The sequence below is a fragment of the Takifugu rubripes genome, chromosome 17 (assembly GCF_901000725.2).
Source record: "Takifugu rubripes chromosome 17, fTakRub1.2, whole genome shotgun sequence".
Taxonomy (NCBI): domain Eukaryota; kingdom Metazoa; phylum Chordata; class Actinopteri; order Tetraodontiformes; family Tetraodontidae; genus Takifugu; species Takifugu rubripes.
The window spans coordinates 13,413,045-13,435,695 of NC_042301.1; the positions used below are offsets into that span (position 1 = coordinate 13,413,045).

At 47.4% G+C, this 22,651-nt stretch overlaps 1 protein-coding gene across 1 annotated transcript; it reads left to right on the forward strand.

Moving 5' to 3' along the window:
* Window positions 1-1,188: 1,188 nt before the first annotated feature.
* frem3 (Fras1 related extracellular matrix 3) lies at window positions 1,189-22,641 on the forward strand. Its single transcript, XM_011612982.2, has 24 exons — window positions 1,189-6,315; window positions 6,544-6,633; window positions 12,827-12,973; window positions 13,368-13,598; window positions 13,675-13,800; window positions 13,948-14,199; window positions 16,112-16,261; window positions 16,335-16,544; window positions 16,656-16,853; window positions 16,925-17,089; window positions 17,185-17,367; window positions 17,441-17,571; window positions 17,972-18,130; window positions 18,212-18,515; window positions 18,585-18,716; window positions 18,797-19,128; window positions 19,243-19,435; window positions 19,513-19,617; window positions 20,117-20,244; window positions 20,326-20,460; window positions 20,609-20,735; window positions 20,825-21,012; window positions 21,091-21,237; window positions 21,306-22,641. Exons 1-24 carry the CDS (start codon window positions 1,302-1,304, stop codon window positions 21,864-21,866), a joined length of 9,408 nt encoding a protein of 3,135 aa, XP_011611284.2. The 5' UTR covers window positions 1,189-1,301; the 3' UTR covers window positions 21,867-22,641.
* The last annotated feature ends 10 nt before the right edge of the window (window positions 22,642-22,651 follow it).

Here is a 22,651-nt window from a genome sequence, read left to right on the forward strand (position 1 = left end):
ACCTGGTATGAAAAGCCCGTGTTTGTTTCTATAGTTATACCTCACGTTGTGTGCCCCATTTTTATTCCTGGCCTGTCAAGTGAGTAAGGGGAGCTGTATTTAGGGGATGCAGTGAAAAGTGTGATACTGAATGCCTGGATGCATCTGGCATCTTTGCTATTTGACCCACACTTGGAGGAAGGTTGCCCAGTGTCCCTAAAGACATTATCTTGTCCAGTAAGCTGCAAGAGACATTATAGGTCTGTTTAAAAGGGGAAAAAATTGCAGGATCAAATTTGACACCATCTAGTGCTTTTTTTTAACTTGAAGTCCTCTTTCAACAACTTATTATTTGAAAAAAAAAGATCAGTAAATGAGTGTATATTATTAATAACTGTGAAAATGCTTCAGCAATGTGTGGGGATCACTTCATCGAGTGTCGGGCTCGACTCAAAAGATGATCCATAAAAGGCTACTAGGTATTTTTATCTTAACGCGACCTTGTGCGCCACACCGTGTACACATTCTCACATTCGCACCGCATCTAGCGAGACTGCAGGAAGGTGCAGTCGGAGTCAAACCTGTGAAATAAAATCCTCAAAACACTTTTCAATTGGACCCAAAAGGAAAAAAAATCATAATTGTAGGAAGTGAAGCAAATGAAGGAGGAAAACTCTGGTTTGAAAGTGTTTTTGGGCTCTGCTGTACCTGTCCACCCAGCTGATGTCAGATTATTGCCCGTCTTTTGGCAGAATCAAATTATTATTATTCCCATTCATGTGACAGTTTTGAACATTTCGCAGCACAACAGTGTGAAATCAAATGTTGGAAATGTATAGTAAGTGACCAAATACAGCCAAAATGATTTTAAATGTTCTTAAATGTAGAGGGATTAAAATGTAGAGAGAGTTAAACAATGTCAGTTTATACCGAATTAACTTTGCTGCAGTGTATGGGGGACACCCCCCCCCCCCACACACACACACACACACACACATACACAGTAGTAAAAGGGAGTGGAAGGTGGGTGTTGTTGGAGGGAGCCTCAGAGTCTCATCCAATGGACTATCTTAAATTAGCCATGGGGGCAGGAGGCTCCCTCCCTGGGCTGTCAGCAGGAGGAGCCTGTGTCCGTGTCTACTGTTTCATTATTACCTGCAGGGTCCTGCAGCATTTGCCACACTTGTGTCTCCGTGTGGCCACACAGACACTGGGAGGCTCATCAGAGGTCACTTTTCCATGTTCTTTTCTCCGTCTGGACAGAGACATCTACCTGCTCCCATTGACTTGTACAATAAAACACAAGGCACCTAGCAGTGGATATGGCTGGTTGTCTGAAAGGTTTCCCACTTTGGGGAGTTTTGAGATGCCTGCTTCTGTCCTTTGCTCTCTCTTTTGTCTCAGTAGATGCTGATCCGTTTGACCCAGCTCACCTTTATCAGCACAGACCTGGAGCTAATGAAGACAGCATTATCATTGCAAACAATGGAATCAGAGTGCCCATTGGCCGGTCCGTGTTTCTGGACCCGGTGAATGACCTGGTAACAGAGACGCAGCCTGGCGATCGCTGCCAGATCACAGTTCTGGACAATGACCCACTGTCCCAGAAACCTGGGATGCTGACCCCGAAAAGGTTCCCTTGTTTATTCGGACCGGAAGATGTGAAATACACCCACTTCGGAGCCCGGAGCCCCAGCAGGGATCGCGTGAAGCTGCAGCTGCGTTACGACACCCAGACGGACACACTCATCGTCCCGTTCATGCTGGAAGTGGAGGTGGTTTTCCGGCAGCTCGAGATCATCACTCGGAATATTCCACTCAATGTTGAAAAGCTTCAAGGCGACAGCAACCCTATTGATAAAAAGGCTCTGGAGTATTCCTTTGAGGACGGCGTGACACAGTGTAAGATCGCCACTCTGATCGGCGAAGGAGGCCTTCCCAGGTATGGCGTGCTTTTAAATAATCCCTCCAATGGCCGGATGATTGACTGTGATGAGTTTGTAAAACAGGGCATTCGCTACAAGCACACAGCTACAAGCAAATCACCAAACAGAGACTATATCCCAATGCTGGTAGAGCTGCAGGACAATGAAGGCAACATTATAATCCAAGAGCATTTCCAAATGCTGGTTAGAATTAGGGAGGGGTCAGAAAACACTGCGCCCAAACCCAGTTTTGTCGCCATGATGATGATGGAGGTTGATCAGTTTGTGATGACAGCTATCACCAGTGACATGCTGGCAGCTGAAGATGTTGAATCCGACCCAGATGATTTAATCTTCAACATCACAACCCCGCTGAGCCCCCAGCATGGCTTTATTATCAGCACTGATGATCAGAACCTGCCCGTCACCTCTTTCTCTCAGAGAGACATCAAGGATCTCAAGATAGCTTACAAACCCCCCTCGGAAGATTCTGAGGTAGAGAGGATTTTCCAGCTGGAGCTTGAAGTTGTAGATACCGATGGAGCTGTGTCTGACACGTTTGCCTTTATGATTGTGGTCAAGCCAATGAACACCATGGCTCCTGTAGCGACCAGAAACACCGGACAGCTGTTGTTTGAGGGGCAGTCACGAGCTCTCTCCAGTTCTCTCAATTTAGAGATTAGCGATGAGGATAACCTGGAAGATGTGCGAATAACTGTCATGGATGGATTAAAGCACGGGGAGCTGACTGTGCTCGGTGCTCGCAGGAAATTCTTCACCCCTGCCGACCTAGATGCAGGTATTGTGGTGTACCAGCATGATGGCAGTGATACTTACAGTGACAATATTATTTTTAGAATGACAGATGGCACCAATGAGGTTGAATTTCTCTTCCCCATCACGATCGCGCCGACCGATGATGAGCCCCCCATCATCAACGCTAACACCGGCCTGGTGCTGTTTAAGAATGAAGTCATGCAGATCTCTCCCTTCATCCTGAGTGCAACAGACATTGATTCAGAAGATTCTACAATAAAGTTTTTCTTAGAAACACCTTATTCTGCTGCAGGGGAGCTCCTGCTGAAGCAAGTGGAGCCTCCTTCTGACCCGTCTCATTGGAAGTACAGCGTGGCGGATGACATGTTTGAGCAGGTGGTGACTGAATGGTTTCAGCAGGACATTCTCGAGGGAAAGTTGTTCTATCGTCACACTGGACCACACAGCACCACCACCGTGATTGACCAGTTTGTGTTCCGGGTTCAAGATGATAACGATCCGCCTAATCAGTCCGGCGAACACAAGTTCACTGTCAAGATCCACCCTGTTGATGACCTGGCGCCGGAGCTCGTCCCAGGCACCACGCTCCACATGACTGTACAGGAGTATGAGCTGACGCCACTAAAGAAGAAATTCTTATGCTATTCTGACTTAGATTCAGATGACAGAGATCTGAAATACACAATCATTAAGTCGCCAACTGACACAGATGAGAACCACCCGGTCCCCCTTGGCGAAATTGTGCTGACTGACAGCCCTGACGTCTTAATTACAGAGTTTACACAGGCCCAAGTTAATCACCACAAAGTAGCTTACAAGCCTCCAGACCAAGAGTTGGGAATCACTCCAAAAGTAGCTCAGTTTACTTTTATTGTTGAGGACAGTGCTGGTAACACTGCGGATGGTCTCTTCACCATCTTCCTGCAGCCAGTAGACAATAAACCCCCAGTTATCGCTAATAAGGGGTTTTCTGTCACAGAGCGAGGTACATTTGTCATTACTAGGAATGAGTTGTACGTCACAGACACCGACACTGACAGCAACAACATCGTCTTCACGGTCACCCAGGTTCCTACGCATGGGCACCTTCAGTATTTAGGGATTGATATGACAGTTGGGGAAACCTTTGTACTGGAAGATATCGCTAACAGTCGCATAGCCTATATCCACAGTGGGGAGGAGTCGGTCAGTGACGTTATTAAGATTGATGTTAGCGATGGTTTTCATGAGGTTCCCATCACCATTAAAATCAACACTGAGCTGGTGGATGATGAGAAACCCAGTATTCTGCTCCCTGAAGGTCTGCTCGGAGCGTCCATCGATGTACTGGAGAACGGAGCAACAGAGATTACAAGTAACGTGATTCAAGGGCACGATGAAGACACCGATGACCTGTTACTCACTTTCATTGTTGAAGAGCCGCCGAAGCTTGGCGAGATCTTGGTTAAGGGTATCCCTGCCGAGCGATTCACCCAGGAAGATCTAATCAATGGTTTAGTGGTGTATGCTCACACATCCGGTGAGATCGGGCCAGTCAAAGAGCACGACGCCTTCAACCTTACCCTTTCTGATTTGTCAGATCAGTGGGTTATTGGTGGAAACAAGGTCCAGGGCGTGACGGTTCATGTAACCATCCTTCCTGTTGACAGCATTCCACCTATTGTCAATGTTGGAGAGCAGTTTCTTGTTGTGGAAGGGGAAAAGAATGTCATTACCGTGGACCACATCCAAGCTGAGGATATTGACACTGACTCTGATGACATATTGTGCACAATTGTAGTTCAGCCAACATCTGGATATGTGGAGAACATCTCGCCGGCTACCGGGTCCGAGAAATCCAGGGCAGGGACAGCCATCACTGCCTTTAGCATTAAAGATGTCACCCTTGGTCATGTCTACTATGTCCAAAGCATCCACAAAGGGTTGGAGCCTGTCGAAGATCGTTTCTCCTTCCATTGCTCAGATGGTATCAACTTTTCTGACCGCCATTTCTTCCCCATCGTTATTATTCCAGCCAACGACGAGAAGCCTGAGATTTTTATCCGTGAGTTTGTGGTAATGGAAGGCATGAGTCTGGTCATCGACACGCCCATTCTGAATGCTGCGGATAGCGACATCCCCGGGGACGAGCTGCACTTTGAGATAATCCAAAATCCCAAACATGGAACAATAGTTCAGCAGCACAGCACAGGCACAGTCCCAGTGGAGACCTTCAGCATTGAACAGATCAAGGAGGGGTCCAACATCATTTATGAACATGATAATTCAGAGACAAAAGAAGACAGCTTCAAAATCAGACTCTCTGATGGCAAACACCATGTGGAGAAAACTGTTCTTGTCATGGTCATTCCCATCGACGACGAGACACCGAGGATGGCTATAAATGATGGCCTCGATGTCGAGATCGGAGAGACCAAAGTCATCAGCAGCAAGGTTTTGAAAGCCACTGATCTCGACTCTGAGGACAAAGAACTCATCTACATCATGCGTTACGGTCCAGGCCAGGGGTACCTTCAACGAATCAGCAGATCCGGCAACGTTTTGGGCAACATCACATTAGGGATGAACTTCACTCAGGAGGAAATCGACAACCAGCTTATCCAGTATGTGCACACAGGCCAGGAGGGAATCCGAGACCTGCTGAAATTTGATGTCACTGACGGCATCAATCCCCTAATCGACCGTTACTTCTACATCAATATCGGAACCATCGACATGGTGTTTCCCAATGTTATCAACAAAGGTGTTACTCTTAAGGAAGGCGGGAAAGTCACACTCACCACTGACCTCCTCAGCACCACTGACATTAACAGCCCCGATGAGTACCTCACATTTAGCATCACACGAGCACCAATCAGAGGCCACTTAGAGAGCACAGACCATCCTGGTGTGCCCATAGCCACCTTCACCCAACTGCAGCTGGCCGGAAACAAGATCTACTACATCCACACCTCAGACGATGAGATAAAAATGGACAGCTTTGAATTCGAGGTGACAGACGGCTACAATCCCGTCTTTCGAACCTTCAGAGTTTCCATCACTGATGTCGATAATAAGAAACCTGTCGTAACAATAAACAAGCTGGCTGTGGAGGAGGGAGGAACTAGGCTCATCACGCCGTTCGAGCTGACAGCGGAGGATCGGGACACCCCAGACACTCTGTTGAGATTCGTAGTCACCCAGGTGCCGATGCACGGACAGCTGCTCTACAACAACAGCAAAGTAATCACAAGCTTTTCCCAGCAGGACCTGAATGACAACCTTATCAGCTACAAGCACGACGGTACCGAGAACAACGAAGACAGTTTCTCCTTTACTGTGACAGACGGCACCCACGCCAACTTTTATGTGTTTCCTGACACTGTGTATGAGACGCGCAAGCCCCAGATGATGAAAATACGCATCAACACTGTTGATAACGGGGTGCCCCAGATTGTGGTCAACAAAGCTGCCGGGTCATTGAAGGTCCTCCAAACGGGCCACCTTGGCTTCCTCATCACCAGTAAAGCCCTTCGATCAGAGGACCGCGACAGTAACCAGAAGGTCCTGAAATACACAGTGGCCCAGGCTCCTCTGCATGGCTTCATCATAAACACGGCGCTGGGCAATGACAGCATAAAGACCTTCACTCAAGGTAAGCAGCTATTGAACAATTGGACCATTGAGTAAGAAATGTGAGGGTCAGCAATCAAAAACACAGTAAGGTCTGTAACTACTTTTATAGATATTTCCCTTTATTGAGCAATTTCAGTGCCTCCTATGGGCTATAATTTGCAGCTGTAAAAGTGGTTTTAATTGTCATTCATTCTACCAATTACTTATACGACTAACATTTCTGTACCTTTGACGGTTACACCAACAGCTGACATCAATGAGATGAAGATCTGCTATGTGCTGGTGGATGGGAGCAACGCCACCAGTGATATATTCTACTTTACGATTGAGGACAGTGGTAAGACTCCATTGTTGTTTCAGATACTTGTGTGAACTGACACCGACCCCCCCCCCCCCCCAGTCCTCAGACGTTTTCTGTCTTTCATGGCTTTTCAAAATTCAAACTTCCTGCTCCGTCAGTCTCCCAAGTGTTTGCATCACAAAGACTTAAGGCAGCTGGCCATGACAACCAGTATGGAGCCACTGATTCTTTTTTTGGAAAGAGTACCAGGTTTAAAGGGGTCAAAGGGTCCTTAACACTGATGAAGAACAGTGGAAGAGGTGGGGCCACCTCTCGCTCCAAAACGTGTTGTTTAAGAACAATAGAATCTTTTTCCTGGGATTTTTCCCGTGCTCTCAGATTTATCTTTGATCTTTTGTGTGAAAGGTATTCAGTTCGAACCATTTTCAATCAAAACATATTTAGGTTTGACTTGAACCTGATCAGTCCTGACCTGTAAGACTGAAGTGGGGCAAAGCCAACCACTGTTCATGAGGCTTTATTGTAAAGACAATTTTAATTTTCCCTGAAGACCATAGCAAAGTTGGGTTTTAGATATTATTATTCCCTAAAATGGGACCTCTTGTCACTTTTCAATTACTGCCAGTGCAGTTAAATGTTTTGTAATCCTTACAAGTTGGTCATTACTAAAACAGATTCTTTTTTGAAATTGAGTTGTGCTGCATTGTGCCTTGATTTTGTGCCAGCATGAGACCTGGTTAGTTGACTTTTCTGCCTATAAATGGAAGTTTAGCCACCAGATGTGAAGGTAAGGCTTCAATTAGCTCAACAGTTTCTTTACTGTGGAGCTTTTTCTGCTGCTTTAGCTTTGGCACCGAACCAGGAGTGATGGAGCAGACATGGACACAACACACTGTTTCTGAACGGCGGCACACACACGGCATGAACATGACTGGTAGCGCATGTATTATATGACAGACAGAGCGTACACACACAGCAGGGACAAACATGCAGAATAAAAGTTTGAAAAATGGACCAAATCAACTCATCCTGAGAAGGGAATTGCTCAAGTGGGGTGTTGGGGAGGTGACTCCCGGGGGGAGACAGCTTGCTTATGGACAAGCAGGGACAGGTCAAGGAAAACTGATGGTCACTCTAGCTCTCTATCTGTTGATCCATCTAAGTAGGTGGGCTTTGAGAAGCAAAACAGTCCTCAGTGATTTGCTTCTGAGATTATCCCCTGAAAATCTCCCTTCTCCTTTGTTTTCTTTTTTCAGTGCCTGGGGTGTGATGAGGATTCATGCGCTTGAAATGATGAATTAATCTATATTATGGCTTTTTTTTAAAAAATGACTACCATGGTCATTAAGTGGCAAAGACTTTTTGTAAGCATTTGGCTAAATCAATCGTCTGGAGTGTTTAAGTGTGATCTTGTTTTTTGGAAGTAACTGCTGGGCAGTTGCTTTAGGCACTCTGCGGTGTTTAAGCTTTACCTGTTAGTACACGTACAAGACTGATGCTTGTTCACAAGTGATAAATACTCACAGCAACAAATACATTTGTTCCACATCCGTGACCTCACCTCAGTAATGCTGCATCATTTATCTGCAGACACTGGGAATCTCAATCAGAGGACAGGAAGTGCTGCATCCGAAGCAGCATTAGCATGTAGACAAGAAAGGACTGGAGTCGACGCGTCCTTTCACAGTGAATTCTTTGATCTGGACCTGCTGGTCATTGGTTACATTCCTGACTCTGTGGTGAAAGTGGAGCTGTGTCAAGTCCAGACACATTCTGCAGTCTCATTGTGAGTCCTGAGCGCACAATCAGATCTGTGGAATTGGCTACTTATCAATCAGACCAAACATGTTTCATTTAATTAAATAGCATCAAATGGCTGTTACAGGACATCCGTTCTCATAGAATCCATAGAACTCTTTAAGGTGAACTCGTAAACAAAGTGTAGCTCAGCTTGTAATGTTCTGTTTGTCTGCTGGGAAATTCCAGTTTAAAGGCAACGGCCTGCATTCTGGTGACCAGGTCAGAAACACCCTCTGGCTGCTTGTTGTTTGGCATAGCGCAGTAATAAATAGCTGTTTTTACAAGCAGATACACACCTCTCATGCCTCCTTGTCCGTCAAAGGTGACCCTGTGACCCCCGGCGTAAGAGGTCCTCCTGCTGATGGAAATGTTGAAACATTTATGATCATTTCTTGTCTTAAAACAGCGGTAATATATCTTAACAAGATAGCTGGATTTCCGGTTGTCCTCAGAAAAGCTGCGCAGCCTTCCCGACCTTAGCGAGAGAGCTTCAGATTTGCAGCAGAGCTGATGAAAGTTCTCTGATTAACATGAGAAAAAAAAGCAGAACAAGGAAAGAGCCTTTGCATTTGGATAAAGTAGACCGAGTCTCTTTTCCTATCGTAACAATATGTTCTTGCAGCGCTGGGCGGGGGATCACAGACCTTAGTGGGTTGTGTGTTATGCGATCGCACAGAGCCGGGAGAGGAATGCACTTGCTTGGAGCCTCCAGACTCCAGACGGAGCAGGGCCTGGAAGTGAAGTGGTATCCTGCACAGACAGGTGTGTGTATGCCAGTGGGAAGGCACCAGGGGGATCCCCTTTCACCACCCCCCTGTCACCCACTGCCTGTGTCGCAGAAATCCAAGCCAGTCCCAGATTGCCCGATAACCTGGAGTCCACTGCAAACGCGGGCCACAAGGAGAGTAAGGCTAAGAGTGCCCGAAAATGAGTGTCAGCACTCACTTTGACAGAGATACATGTTTCTGAGAAGAACGCTAGGATCCGGGCGGCTGCATGCTGTCCCTGCCATGTTACACCCAGACTTCCGGGCTGTGTTGTGGGATCGTACATGACACCAATGTCAACAGTCACCGGGAGATTTACTGGCTCCTGGTGTCACCGTCGGGGTCATGTCACTAAAGCCGAGGCCCAGTCTGCTCTTCCTCTCCCTCCTTACCATTCTTTCATGTTTCTTTCTTTTCTTTGGTTACTTTCAAATGTCTCAGCTGTTTTTTTTGCGTTTATCTATTTATCATTTTATTCTAACCTTCGGTTTCCCTTTCTGGTGGCTATTTTTCCGTCTTTCTGGTCTTTTGTATCTTCTGCTGAATTATTGCGGTTGAGGAGCTGCCGGGGTGGAGGGTTATGATGTATAGCTCCTGGGATATTCTCATCTGCACTCGAATGTCAATGTGGTCAAGTTGTCACTCATTTATTTACGTTCCTTTTCTTTTCTTCTTTTGCCTAAATTGCGACTTGGCGTGGCAACCCCTAAAGATTTGTCACATGAAAGAAGCCTATCATAGCAGAATCTGTTGGAATCTGCTCAGTTTTTAAGTCAAATATTTATAAAATTGTAGTAGATTTGTTCTTTACATCATCGACAGAGGTGGAAATCCTCCTTCTCTTTTGTTTTATTGTGGGTTCTGAGGTCCGGGTACCCACTAGTTTATGGTATTAGAAACGAGGCACTTTCAATAAGCACCCACTGTACGTTATTCTGCTGCCACCCCACTGAGGTGAATATAATAGTTAAGAAGTTTCCACTTCATCCTGTTATTATCCAGATGTGTAAAACATCCCTTTGGCATCATTTGCTGCAGACACACAACAGGCCTTTAATTGGTCTCTCTTCTTAGACCATCACTCAAAGGATCACCCATCGGCACAAATTCTCTGCTCGCACAGCCTTCTACATTCCTCAAACAACGTTTTATTTTCAGAAATACTTCAGGAAACTCAACATATTTTGCATTAAATAGACATTATGTCCTTGCACCAATGTCAGTGTGAAGCATGCTGCTAGTCATAGCAACAACAACATTTCCCTTTTTATCTTCAGGGTGTCATCACACATGCCGATGTTAAAAATATTCCTAATGAACACTAATGCTTATTACTGCTGTCAGGCCCTGCCAAGAGTTTGATTTATAACATCCTTCACTATCTCACCACTTCGCTGTGTCGATTACACCGCATGCTGCGCCTGTCCAGAAGGTACGATTAATAATCTATCATCAGACTCTATTCCTAACATGAGCATTTGACAAAAAAGAAGCTACAATTTCTGATTTTTTTCTATGCTTTAATGTTTTATTGGCTATCTATATGTTTGCATTTACTGTAAACACACACACACACACACACACACACACACACACACACACACACACACACACACACACACACACACACAGCATCTAAAAGAAGATGATTAATGAGGACAGAGTGATGCCTGACACTAGATGAGGATATTCTTAGCTTATTGCACCTCCTTGCATCATCCTTGCTGGCTAATGTCAAAGCCTTGTATTGGCCTTCTTGTCCCGTCATTTGCAGCCCGACCCACTTCGTGACTGTATCTATGTATGGTTCAAGCAGCACTGCTGTGTAAACGAGCCGGAGAAGAATGTGCTGTCAAAGGACGCTGATGTGGGGAAATTCAGGCCATAATATGCTCAAGTTGGGGGTAGAGGGGGATAGCTGTGTTTAGTTGGGTTTTTGGTTATTTTTGGCTGGTGCATCCTGTGAGGACTGGCCCTGCCCTTGGGGGCCTGACGTCCACAATAGAAGCCGGGGAATCGGGCGATTCCCGTCTCGGGAATCACGGCTGTGAACAATATGCAGGCATGCCATGGTGCAGGTCGGGCCCACCCAGACGGTGGCCTGCTGTCCCCCTCAGTTGTCCATCCAGCCTTTGAACAAAGCCAACATGGAGGGAAGGGAACGTGGGATCGGGGGCGGGGAGCACAGCTGTCACTCTGCTGCACATAATCAGAGCACGTCCACATGGAGACGGAGACATCTTTGATTAGAAATCCCGTTTGACCCTGTTTGAGGCTCATTTCAGAGTATGTGTGAGAAAGTCTGAGAAAAAAAGCAGAGTCGTCTGCAAAAGTGCCACTTTTAGCAATGCTGGCTGTAATTATCCAGGAGAAAAGTAACAACCTGTACTACCTGCTCAGCACCTGTCGAGCACACGGAACAAACCCACCCAGGACGATGGCAGATGTCCCCTCACCAGTCGTCTACTGACGACAATAAAATGACTCAATCATTTGAAAGAAATCTGGGAAAATTAATTAATTTACCTGTTTCCAAAAAACAGTTATCTAGGGTGCTTCCACACTACAAAAAGTATATCTTTGTCATGTGGCAAGTTCTATTTTATGTTCTATGTCCTGCATAGGTTCCTTGGATTGGGCCTATTTTGTCAGTGTTGACATGTGGGTTTGAGGATGTGGCCCCTTTCCCATTCTTATTGCCCACACTCTCCCCCCAAATGTTTTCATTCTCCTAAGTCACACAGCATAAAGACTGCAGCCTCTTCAGGCTGAACCCAATGCTGGTCCATTGTTTGGAGAAGCTGCTTGACCCTGGTCACTGCGCTTGTTCCCCTCAGGAAATTCTGTGTAGTAAAAATGAAACTATTCTGAAAAATACACCGTTCTGCTAGCAAACTGCTGCGTGCTTCTTGTGACCTGGTGAAATTCCCCTCACGCTCCTAAGAGTCTTTATCAGGTCGACGGGGCTGCTGTCATTGTGAGCAGCCGTGTGAGACTAAAGAAGGAGCCCTCTCCGATGCCCCCGCTCCGACAAACCCACTGAGCTTGACCCACGTCACATCAAAAGTCACAGGTCACTACCCGCGCCTCGCCGACGGGCTGAGCTTTCTGGGCCTTTTTGCTGCGGTTGTTTAAGGGAAAAAAGTGTCAGCGCTTATAATCTCGAAAATCCCCAACACAGCCTGTATAAAGTCAACCGGCAAAAGAGATCTGACAGGTTGAGGGATTATATGAGTCATGAGATATCGAGGATTAAGGAAAGATTTGGTGCTAAAGTTATGGATCAGTGGCTGGTGCCTTTGAGCTTTAGGTGATTCTCATCCAGGCTTTTGTTCACATGTGTGTTTTATGACCACAGCCTCTGTCACAGGTGATAAAGAATGTGCTAAATCAAAGATACACAACTTTCTGTGTCTGCCATTGCTGTTTGAACTCTCACTGAAGCAACAATAAACCCCACAACACATATCAGATCACATCTGAGTGAAGAGAAATTTAAGGAAGACCTCGTTAAGTGATCAGGTTTCCTCTCGTTACTCTGAAATGGCCCTTTGTTTCATTGAGACTGGAGTTAATTACAGTTTTGGAACAAAAAGGCTCATTTCCTCTGCAGCAGATGAAGCTCTATTCAAATTCAGGAGCCTTCCTTTTGTGCCTTTTAGGTGGAAATAAAATTAAACCGCAGCCATTCCGGCTCAACTGGGCCTGGATCTCTCTGGAGAGGGAGTACTATGTAGTGGATGAAGATGCCAAGTTCCTGGAGGTGACACTGAAACGCAGAGGTTTTCTGGGGGAAACCTCATTTGTCAGTAAGTGTGAAACTTGTGTACGTGTTCATTTACACATCAGGCATTGCCTTCTGCCGGCATTAGTAAAACACACCTATGAAACATGATGACGGCAAGTGATATGGCCTTATAAAACTGACAATTTAACGAGAATTATTACCCATTTTGCTTTTCCCCCCTGCAGGTATTGTGTTATTAATATGCATTTTCAAAGGCCACCCTTGCTATTAAATGTCAGTTCATAACTGTCTCATTTAAATTCTCTCCAATTAAAGCTCCATCCCAGTAACTCTTGGAGACAACGCCATAATTATGGCGAGGAAAACCTGAAGTTAACAAGTCATTAAGAGTAACGATGGGCAGTAAAATTCGTTGCCTGTGTGGAGGTCTGACTGAGAACAAAATTTCCTTTCAGGTATCGCAACTGTAGATGGAACTGCAAAGAAAGACAAAGATTTCCGTGGCAAAGCCCAGAAGCAGGTCCAGTTCAACCCGGGCCAGACCACAGCGACCTGGAAGGTGAAGATCCTCGCTGACCAGCAGTTTGAGAATTCGGAGACCTTTGAGATTCAGTTGTCAGACCCAGTTATGGCTTTGTTGGAGTTCCCCCAAACCGCAACCGTTGAAATTGTGGATCCTGGCGATGGTAACAAACATATAGTCAGGGAATTTATTCTTTTTAAGGTCAGAATCACTGATCAGTTGTATCGCTTCCAAAACAGAATCGACTGTCTTCATCACTCAAGCAGAGTTCAGGATTGAGGAGGATATCGGAGAGCTGCTGGTGCCGGTGCAGCGATCCGGCGACGCGAGCCAGGAACTCATGGTTGTCTGTTACACTCAACAAGGTGAGACAATCTGCTTCCAGTCTGGTGCCAGATTCACTGGTAGATTTTAGCTCCAAGAGCTGCGGCAGTGGAACAGATTACCATTGGTCAAAGGGGAAACTACTGATCTATTGAACATCATCTCCTATCGTTCCAACAATCCCTCAGCCACGGCCACTGGCACCATACCCAGCACCGTGCTGTCCTACTCGGACTACATCACCCGACCCGAGGACCACACCAGTGTGCTGCGTTTTGACAAGGACGAGCGAGAGAAGCTCTGTCGGGTCATTATCATCGATGACTCGCTCTACGAGGAGGACGAGAGCTTCAACGTCAGCCTCAGCATGCCCATGGGCGGCCAGGTGGGCGCCAGCTTCCCGACTGCCAGGGTTACCATCCTTGCAGACAGTGATGATGGTGAGTGGAGCTTTTGCCTGTAATGGTCATCATTAACCACCAATGTTGTCAAATGTAGCAACAGACCCCTCAACATTTCACTGAAATAGATGCTGTTGACAGATTAGCATTGATATAGTCTCATGTCTGCTGTTTTCCCAAGAAAGAAGCCCCATTTTTTGTTTATTTCTTCATGGAAGTGTTTGGAATAATTCATTATTTGGAGTAGTTGAGGAAGAATACCATCAAATGCTATGTTTACAGTGCCAAAGGACATTGTGGTGGCGGGTGAGGATCATCCTTGATGCTCTGCTTTATCATTTTTGTAATCCACACACCATTAAGGTGAACAGACAGCACACTATAGAGTCGCCAAAACTAAAGCCCTGGATAGGGCACTTGCCCCCATGGCTTTACAGAGTGTGCAGGTCCATTACCCTCCCTGTGCCAAGGTCTGACTCCTGTGTTGCTACAGTCTGCTTCGCTTATCCACCGCAGCCTGCCCGCCTGCATCCCTCTGACAATAGCCAGGTGTTGAGAGGAAAATGGAAGGCCTCGCTGGATGTTTTACACTCTTGCCTGACAGATAAAAGGGATTTAAGCCCCACTGTGCTCCTGTAGTGACCCCTGTCCTTGTTGGCATTCGGTTGCGGCTCGGGGGTGGGGGGGGGGGACACAGAGGGCACCCCTTTGTACTGAAGAACCGAAAGGCAGGTGGAGAAGGGTGGGAGGGGGCTATTGGAATCCAAATGACTGGCATGTTTTTTACTCCCCTTTAGTGCAATATTGTCCCTTTATGTTAAACACTGCTAAAGTTCCTGTTAAACACCCTGAAACTCACACAGGAGGGAACTTTAAGGACAAGAAGACAAACTCTCCTCAGTGTAAAACTCCATTGTGGTAAACTTCTTGGTGGGTCCTGAAATAACATCCCGCCGTAAACCGTGTGTGTGTGTGTGTGTGTGTGTGAAAACCTTCTGCCTGTCTGAGTGAACTAGTGGGCTGGATTCTCTCCAGCATTGCAGCTCCATTGTAACTGTATTTATCCGGCTCGTCCTCCCCCTGATCTTTAAGGCTGCTGTGTTGGCACCAGCTCCACTTCTCCTTGCTGGTAAACAGCCAGTTTGGCATCCGTAAGGTATTGAAAGTGTGCCAGACATTCTTCCCTGAGCGTCAGTCATCTTGTTGTGTCAGTCAGTTCCATGTGGATTGAGAACCGACCGTTCTAATCGCGCAACTCAGGCAGAAAGTAACTTTATTGCAAGGAAAATGAGGCGCTGTACTACAAAAGCACATGCTATGTAATAAATTAAAGACTAGATTTATATAAGTTTTGGTGATAATCTCTACAATCTAAAATAGGGAGCTGAATTCCAGAGCACAACAAAAACAGACTTGATAGAGAAGCGAGGAGAGATGAATTGACAGCGTGTTCAGAGAGCCCGGGTTCTCGTCCTCGACAGAGGTTTATGAGAGCGGACGCCTCTGTGACGCCGTCGGCCCCTCGTCGCACCGCTCGCCGGCCGCTCTGTCATCAGAGAGCGTCCCGCACAACAGCACACACCCTGTGTTTCAGGTGGCACCGATCCAGAAACAGCTGTCTGAGTTTTAGATGCGTGGGAGGGAGAGAAGAGAAGAAGGAGATAAGAGGGATGACAGCTCTCTTCCTGTGCTGAGTCAGAAATGAGGGTCTTCGCTCAGCTTGTGCCAACTAAACCCCATCATAAAGATTCAAAATACGTTGACTTAATATACCGAAGCATGTCATTTTACAGGATTAGCAAAATAACCATCTCTGTCATTGCAACCAGAGCGTATCCTCTAATAAAATGAGATTATATGAAAAACACAATAACTATATATGTGGATCATGTGCAGTTAGCTTTGAGTGGTTGATTTATAAAACATGCACACATACCTGCCTTTCCCATAGAGCCCTCGCTGTATTTTGAAGAACCTGAATATTTTGTGGATGAGAGTTCTGGCTACGTCGACGTGAAGGTATGGAGGACGGGGACCGACCTATCCAAGACGGCCACCGTCACCGTTCGCTCCAGAAAGAGCGAGCCCGTCTCTGCAGAAGGTAAAGATACTGTTGACTGCATTTGGTTTGGTCTTCTACTCCTGAGGATCACCTTACCATCCCCGCCCCTCAGCTGGATCAGACTACGTTGGCATTAGCCGCAACCTCGACTTTGCACCTGGAGTGACGATGCAGACGTTTCGGGTAATCATCTTGGACGATTTGGGTCGGCCAGAGCTTGAGGGGCCCGAGACCTTTGACCTGGTGTTACGAATGCCAATGAATGCTGTGCTGGGAGAACCGAGCAAGACCACCATCACCATCAACGACACAGTTACTGACTGTGAGTGCCAGTTCTAACAAACATAAATACTACAAAAAGTAGCAACAGTATTGATAATTCCCAGAATCGTAAAAATAGACCCTCTTATGACAAAATAATTGTTTTGGGCAGTGCCAAAGGTCCAGTTTAAAGATGGAAATTATCAGGTGGATGAGTCTGATGGGGAGGTCAAAGCCATAGTGCACCGCAGTGGCGACATTAGCGTCAGGTCCACGGTGCGCTGCTACACCCGCCAAGGTTCCGCTCAGGTCATGATGGACTACAGCGAGAGGCCCAACACCGACGCATCAGTCATCACTTTCCTACCAGGTGAGGCACAGATCTGAAACTCAGATCTCCGGTCCTCAGTTGAGCGCGCTGACGGTGCTGACTGTGTCCAGGTGAAACCGAGAAGCCCTGCGTGGTCGGCCTGATGGACGACTCCATCCACGAAGAGAAGGAGGAGTTCCGACTCGTTCTGGGAACTGCCAAGAGCAAATCGCCATACGGCGCGTTGATTGGCGAGCAGAAAGAGGCGCTGATCACTGTCACTGATGATAAAGACAGTAAGATCAATATCTACATCCAAAATGTTACTGTTCCAGGCTTTTTTGTCTTAAGAGAACATTTTACTTCAACTAAAAATGTCCTTCTTTTTAAGAACCCATCATTCGTTTCTCTGAGATCAAGTACAGTGTTCGCGAACCTCAGGTTAAAGGTGAGGTGGCTACAGTGAAGATTCCTGTCTTGAGGCTCGGGGACACCTCAAAGCTCTCAGTGGTGAGGGTGCACACCAAGGATGGCTCTGCAACCTCTGGGGATGACTACAACCCACTGTCAGACGGTAACACCTAGTGTTTATAGTGTTCTCTGTGTATTCTCTTGATTGTTTCTTATTAAATCTCTCTGCATCAAAGATATCGAGTTCAAGGAGGGCGAGAAGGAACACTGGGTGGAGATTGACATCCTGTACGACGGTCAGAGAGAGATGAGGGAGGCCTTCACCGTGCACTTGAAGCCTGATGACAACATGGTGGCCGAAATACAGGTGACACACAGGCAAACACGCGCTAGCAAATATAAACCAGTGGTCTACTGGTCTGGTAGGCCCTGCATGTACCGCGCTGCATACCTACACACGTGCACGCTGTCATGTCAGCCTGTGTGAAAATAGCCCAGGCAGCAGCTGGCATTGCTGTCAGTGCGCCTAAAGTACAGTCTTAAAAAAAGCTTTTCCCACTGGAACGAGATGCTCGGAGGAACGTCCCAACAGTGCCAGAGAGCAGGGGCACCTAATAACTGCTGTTTTACCTCATACGCTGAGGACGTAAAATTACTCAATAAATTAAATAGGGTAAAAGTTTAATGATTGCATTTTAAATAAAGAATTTTGGAAGTCCAGTGTGTCTGGAGAGTCGGCTAATGTCGGCTTCTTGTTCTTCACTCAGATGAACAAGGCCATCGTGTACATCGAAGAGATGGACAGTGTGGCCGACGTGACCTTCCCCGCTGTCCCTCGGGTGGTTTCCCTCCTTCTGTATGATGACACCGATAAAACCAAAGAAAGGCCCCACCCACCCAACGGATACCCCGTCGTGTGTGTGACTGTGAGTGTCTTACTTCTGCTCCTCTGCTGGATTAACGCCCGACTTTCCGGTTCATCGAATTTCCGTCATTATTTCTCGCAGGCCTGTAACCCAAAACACTTGGACTTTGATAAAACCTCCTCCATCTGCTCTGCGGAGAACATCAACGACACCTTGACCCAGTACCGCTGGTTGGTCAGCGCTCCCGCTGGGCCGGATGGAGTGACCAGCCCAATGAGGGAGGTGGACACCAATACCTTCTTCACCAACACTAAGTCCATCACTTTGGACTCAATTTACTTCCAGGCAGGTTCTAGAATTCAGTGTGCGGCAAGGGCCTTCAATGCCAACGGGGACGCCGGTCTGGAGCTGTCCAGCCCCATTGTTGTGATCAGCAAAGAGGAAGGTGAGTGCACGCCGCGACAGCCGCGCTCAGTTTAGAGTTCACAGGGATAACTCAGATGATTATTTCTAGGTATGTGTCAGCCTCGTATCCCAGGCAGCGTGGGTGCTGAACCATTCTCTGCTAAGATCCGCTACACTGGTCCAGATGACCTGGAATTTCCCAACCTCATTAAATTAACCGTGACCATGCCGCACATGGACGGTGAGCACTCACCAACACGTTGCTCTCAGTCAAACAGAAGAATGCGATCAGAGATTTGACCAGCATGTAACGCTCCACAGGCATGTTGCCGGTGATCTCCACAAGACCTCTGTCAAACTTTGAGCTCACCCTGAGTGCAGACGGCACCCGCGTGGGTAACCACCGCTGCTCCAACCTGCTGGACTTTAACGAGATCCAGACTGGCCACGGCTTCATCACCAACGCCACCAAGAACCCTGAAATCATCGGCGATACGTCGCCCTACCAGTACAACGCAAATATGCGCCCGGCTAGCACCCTGCGCTTCTACAGAAACCTCAACTTAGAGGCTTGTCTCTGGGAGTTCACCAGCTACTACGACATGTCGGAACTGCTGAATGAATGCGGAGGCTCCATAGGCACAGATGGACAGGTGGGACGAACCGAAAGGCAAAACAAGAGAAAAATTATTATCGCACCTTCACCATTATAGAGATAATGGAATCATACCGGTTCACTGACAACTTGTTCTTCTCCTGAAATTTAGGTTCTGAATCTGGTCCAGTCCTACGTCACCCTCCGGGTCCCCCTCTTTGTGTCCTACGTCTTCCACTCTCCGGTGGCTGTGGGAGGATGGCAGCACTTTGACCTGCAGTCAGAGCTCAAACTCACCTTTGTGTATGACACGGCCATCCTGTGGCAGGAAGGCATCGGCAGCCCGCCCGAGTCCGAGCTTCAGGGTACCCTCTTAGTCCGCCGCACCCCCCCGCTGGTGCTTCTGTGAACTGGACTGTAAGTTGGTTCTGTCTTCTTGTAGGAGCCATGTACCCGACCAGCATGCGGATAAATGAGGAGGGGCGGCTGGTGGTCAACTTCAAAACAGAGGCTCGTTTCAGAGGACAGTTTGTTATGTCTCACCCAGGTAACACACACACACACACACACACACACACACACACACACACACACACACACACACACTGGTGTTATCCTAACAAGTAAAACTGAATGTCTAACCCTACCATAACACCGATTCTAAGTTCAACCATAAATCCAAGTCCCAGACCACAAAAAGCCCTCACATCCCCAAACTGTCCTCACAGTGCAGGTGAATTGTGTACTCTGGTCCCCACTATGTAGCATTCATGCCAGCCCACACATTCAAAGCCTTCCTAATGCGGTCATTCTATACCACAAACTGCTATCGGATTTCTGCGCAGTCCATTTCCTCACTTTCATCTATTTCTGGAGATCCAAATTAAGGTTCCTTCTTGTGTGAAAGTACCAAAGGTCATTTCAGCAAATGAAATGACCTTTGACCCTGCAGTGAGGGAACAAGTGAAACACATAGGTCAACCCAAAATGTTCTGTAGCTCTACTGTGGACAAAGGTCTGGCTTGATAGGATATGTGCGTTTTCAGGAAGCGGTGTGTCATCGGTGGTGATGTGCGCGGACCACCCGGGGCTCACTTTCACCCTCTCCCTGACCAGGACCGAGCCTACGTACAGCCAGCCCATGCAGCAGTGGAGTTTTGTCTCAGACTTTGCTGTGAGTTGCTGCTGTGAATAAACTCGCCACGTGTGGCGATCCTCGACAGCTGAATCATCTTTCTTCCTACGTGACGTCCAGGTGCGAGACTACTCTGGGACCTACACGGTGAAGATGGTGCCCTGCGTTGCGTCTCCAAACAGGGAGTTCAGTATCCCTCCTGTCTGCAGCCCAAGAGAGACACTTACGTTTGATATGGATATTCGTTTCCAGCAGGTGAGCACTGCAGACATAAGTCTAACATGGGATGTAAAGATGTCTCTGGGCTGCATTCCTGCTTCTCTCCTAGTGACTGCTGGGTTAGACACATCCCAGAAACCTCTCAACACCTAAACAAAATCCATCTACTTCCTGTCTTCTCCAGGTGAGCGACCCAGTTGCAGCAGAGTTTAGCCTCAACACTCAGATGTTCCTGCTGTCCAAGAAGGAGTTGTGGTTGTCTGATGGATCAATGGGCTTCGGAGAAGGAAGCGATACTGCGTTCACTGAAGGTGCTCACATACTGCCATCTAATGGACATTAGCAAGCATTACACCCGAGCCAAGTTTAAGTACTGTACTCCCTCTTAACTCGGCTGTAGGCTCAACAATCTATGGTCGCGTGATGGTGGACCCGGTCCAGAACCTGGGTGACTCTTTCTCCTGTGGCATTGAGAAAGTCTTCCTCTGCACCGGTGCGGATGGCTACGTTCCCAAGTACAACCCAACTAATCAGGAGTACGGTTGCTTGGCAGATTCGCCTTCTCTTCTTTATACATTCAAGATCCTGGTAAGATGCCTTCGTATGAGTTGTGGGAACCAGAAATGGCGAGGAGGTGATTTCTGATTGCTGTTTGCGGGTCCACAGGACAAAGCCCAGCCGGAGACTCAAGCTTCAGCGTTTGGCGATGTAGCTTTTAAGGCCACGCTGGCCCAAGACACCCCTGGAGCTCTGTCTTTAGTTAAACAGCCAGGATCCGATGGCTTCCTGCTCTCATCGGATCCACTGTTCCAGGTTTGTGCGACTCCCCTAATTCAGTAGCGTTTTGCGAAGACTCTTGCTCAGCTGTGTTGGCTCTGCAGGTGGCCGGTGGTCGGGAATGGTTCATCCACACCATCTACATGGTACGCTCCAGGGAAAATGCCAATCGCCACATTGGCAAACGCAGTTTAGAGTATCTGCATCACAGCATCTCCACAGTCCAGGACCCAGGCGACTCCCTCCAGCGGCAGCGGCGTGCCGCCCCTGCTTTCCCGGACCCGTCTCTGAACCAGGACATAGGTGTTGAAAACAACCGAGGGACCAACATCCAGCACATCGCTCTCGACCGCACTGACAGAATGGTGGTCAGCCAACGCCAGCCGTGGTCCCATACCCAAAACCTCTTCCTGGAGCGCCCCCAGCTGGAGGGTTCCAGCAGGGAGCAGACCGAAACCTACACCCTCCCCATGTTGGTAGGCCTGGCGGGATTGGTCCTCCTCGTGTGCATCGTCGCCACGATTGTGATCCTACTGCTGCGGCGCAAGAGGAGGGAGAAGAAGACCCAGTTACCCCCCTACACAGCGTCTTCCTCTGCTGCCTACAGTGGCTACAGCCAAGGCCCAGCAAGCATGTGGAGCAGCTCAGACAGCTCAGAGGTCTAGATGTGAACGCCTGCTCCTCCCAAAAAAGACTGATGTCTCCTCAACCACTGTGCCTTCAAAGCCCAACGATTGTAGCACTGACCGAAGCCCAGTGAAACCCGCGGGCAGCACAACATGGCAGCGTCCGGAGTTTCGGAGGCTTTTTGCTTTTGGTTTTGTCCCGATGTGATGTATTGTACTGATGTGGGTAATATCCCATCAACCACGTCTCTGGTTCCCAAGCTGTAAAAACACTTGCTAGCGCACAAACAGCGCGGCAAAGCCAACGTTCAATTTTATCCAATAATTTCCCATGTTAAATCTAACTAATTTACCATTTTTATGACTATAACTCACTGTTTTATATTAGTTTGGTTGGTGGAGAGCGAAATGGACTGAATGTTAATTGAATCTTAAATGAATGGCAAAGTGATCAATGATGTTGGTAAATTATATTTCACTGCGGTGCCTTCAAACGCCTGCAGCTGGCGACCGAAAGGGATTGTAAATTTCATTTCAATCGTTTGATGCTTTTGTTTTTTTTTAAAGACACGTTTCAGGTCAGATGAGGCTCGTCACATGCAAAACGATGTGGACGCACCTACGCAAGGCTGCAGGAAATAGGTATTAAACTTGAAGAATTGAACTTTTTCCTCTGCTTTGTGGATCATGTCCTGGAAACTGCACATCAAATTCATATTCTATATTAGCGTGCTAATTGTCAGCGCTTTGACGGCATCTCCAGCAATTGAGAGTTCTGTTGTGAGAAAAAATAAAATTGTCCTCTTTTTTTGAATGAGCGCCTT

Bases quoted from the DNA above. Each gene is read 5' to 3' on its own strand.
- frem3 (XM_011612982.2), top strand. From the start codon at position 1,302: ATGGCTGGTTGTCTGAAAGGTTTCCCACTTTGGGGAGTTTTGAGATGC. The intron at 6,634-12,826 runs GTAAGACTCCAT...TGTGCCTTTTAG, and splicing joins CTTTACGATTGAGGACAGTG to GTGGAAATAAAATTAAACCG. The intron at 17,368-17,440 runs GTAACACCTAGT...TCTGCATCAAAG, and splicing joins CTACAACCCACTGTCAGACG to ATATCGAGTTCAAGGAGGGC.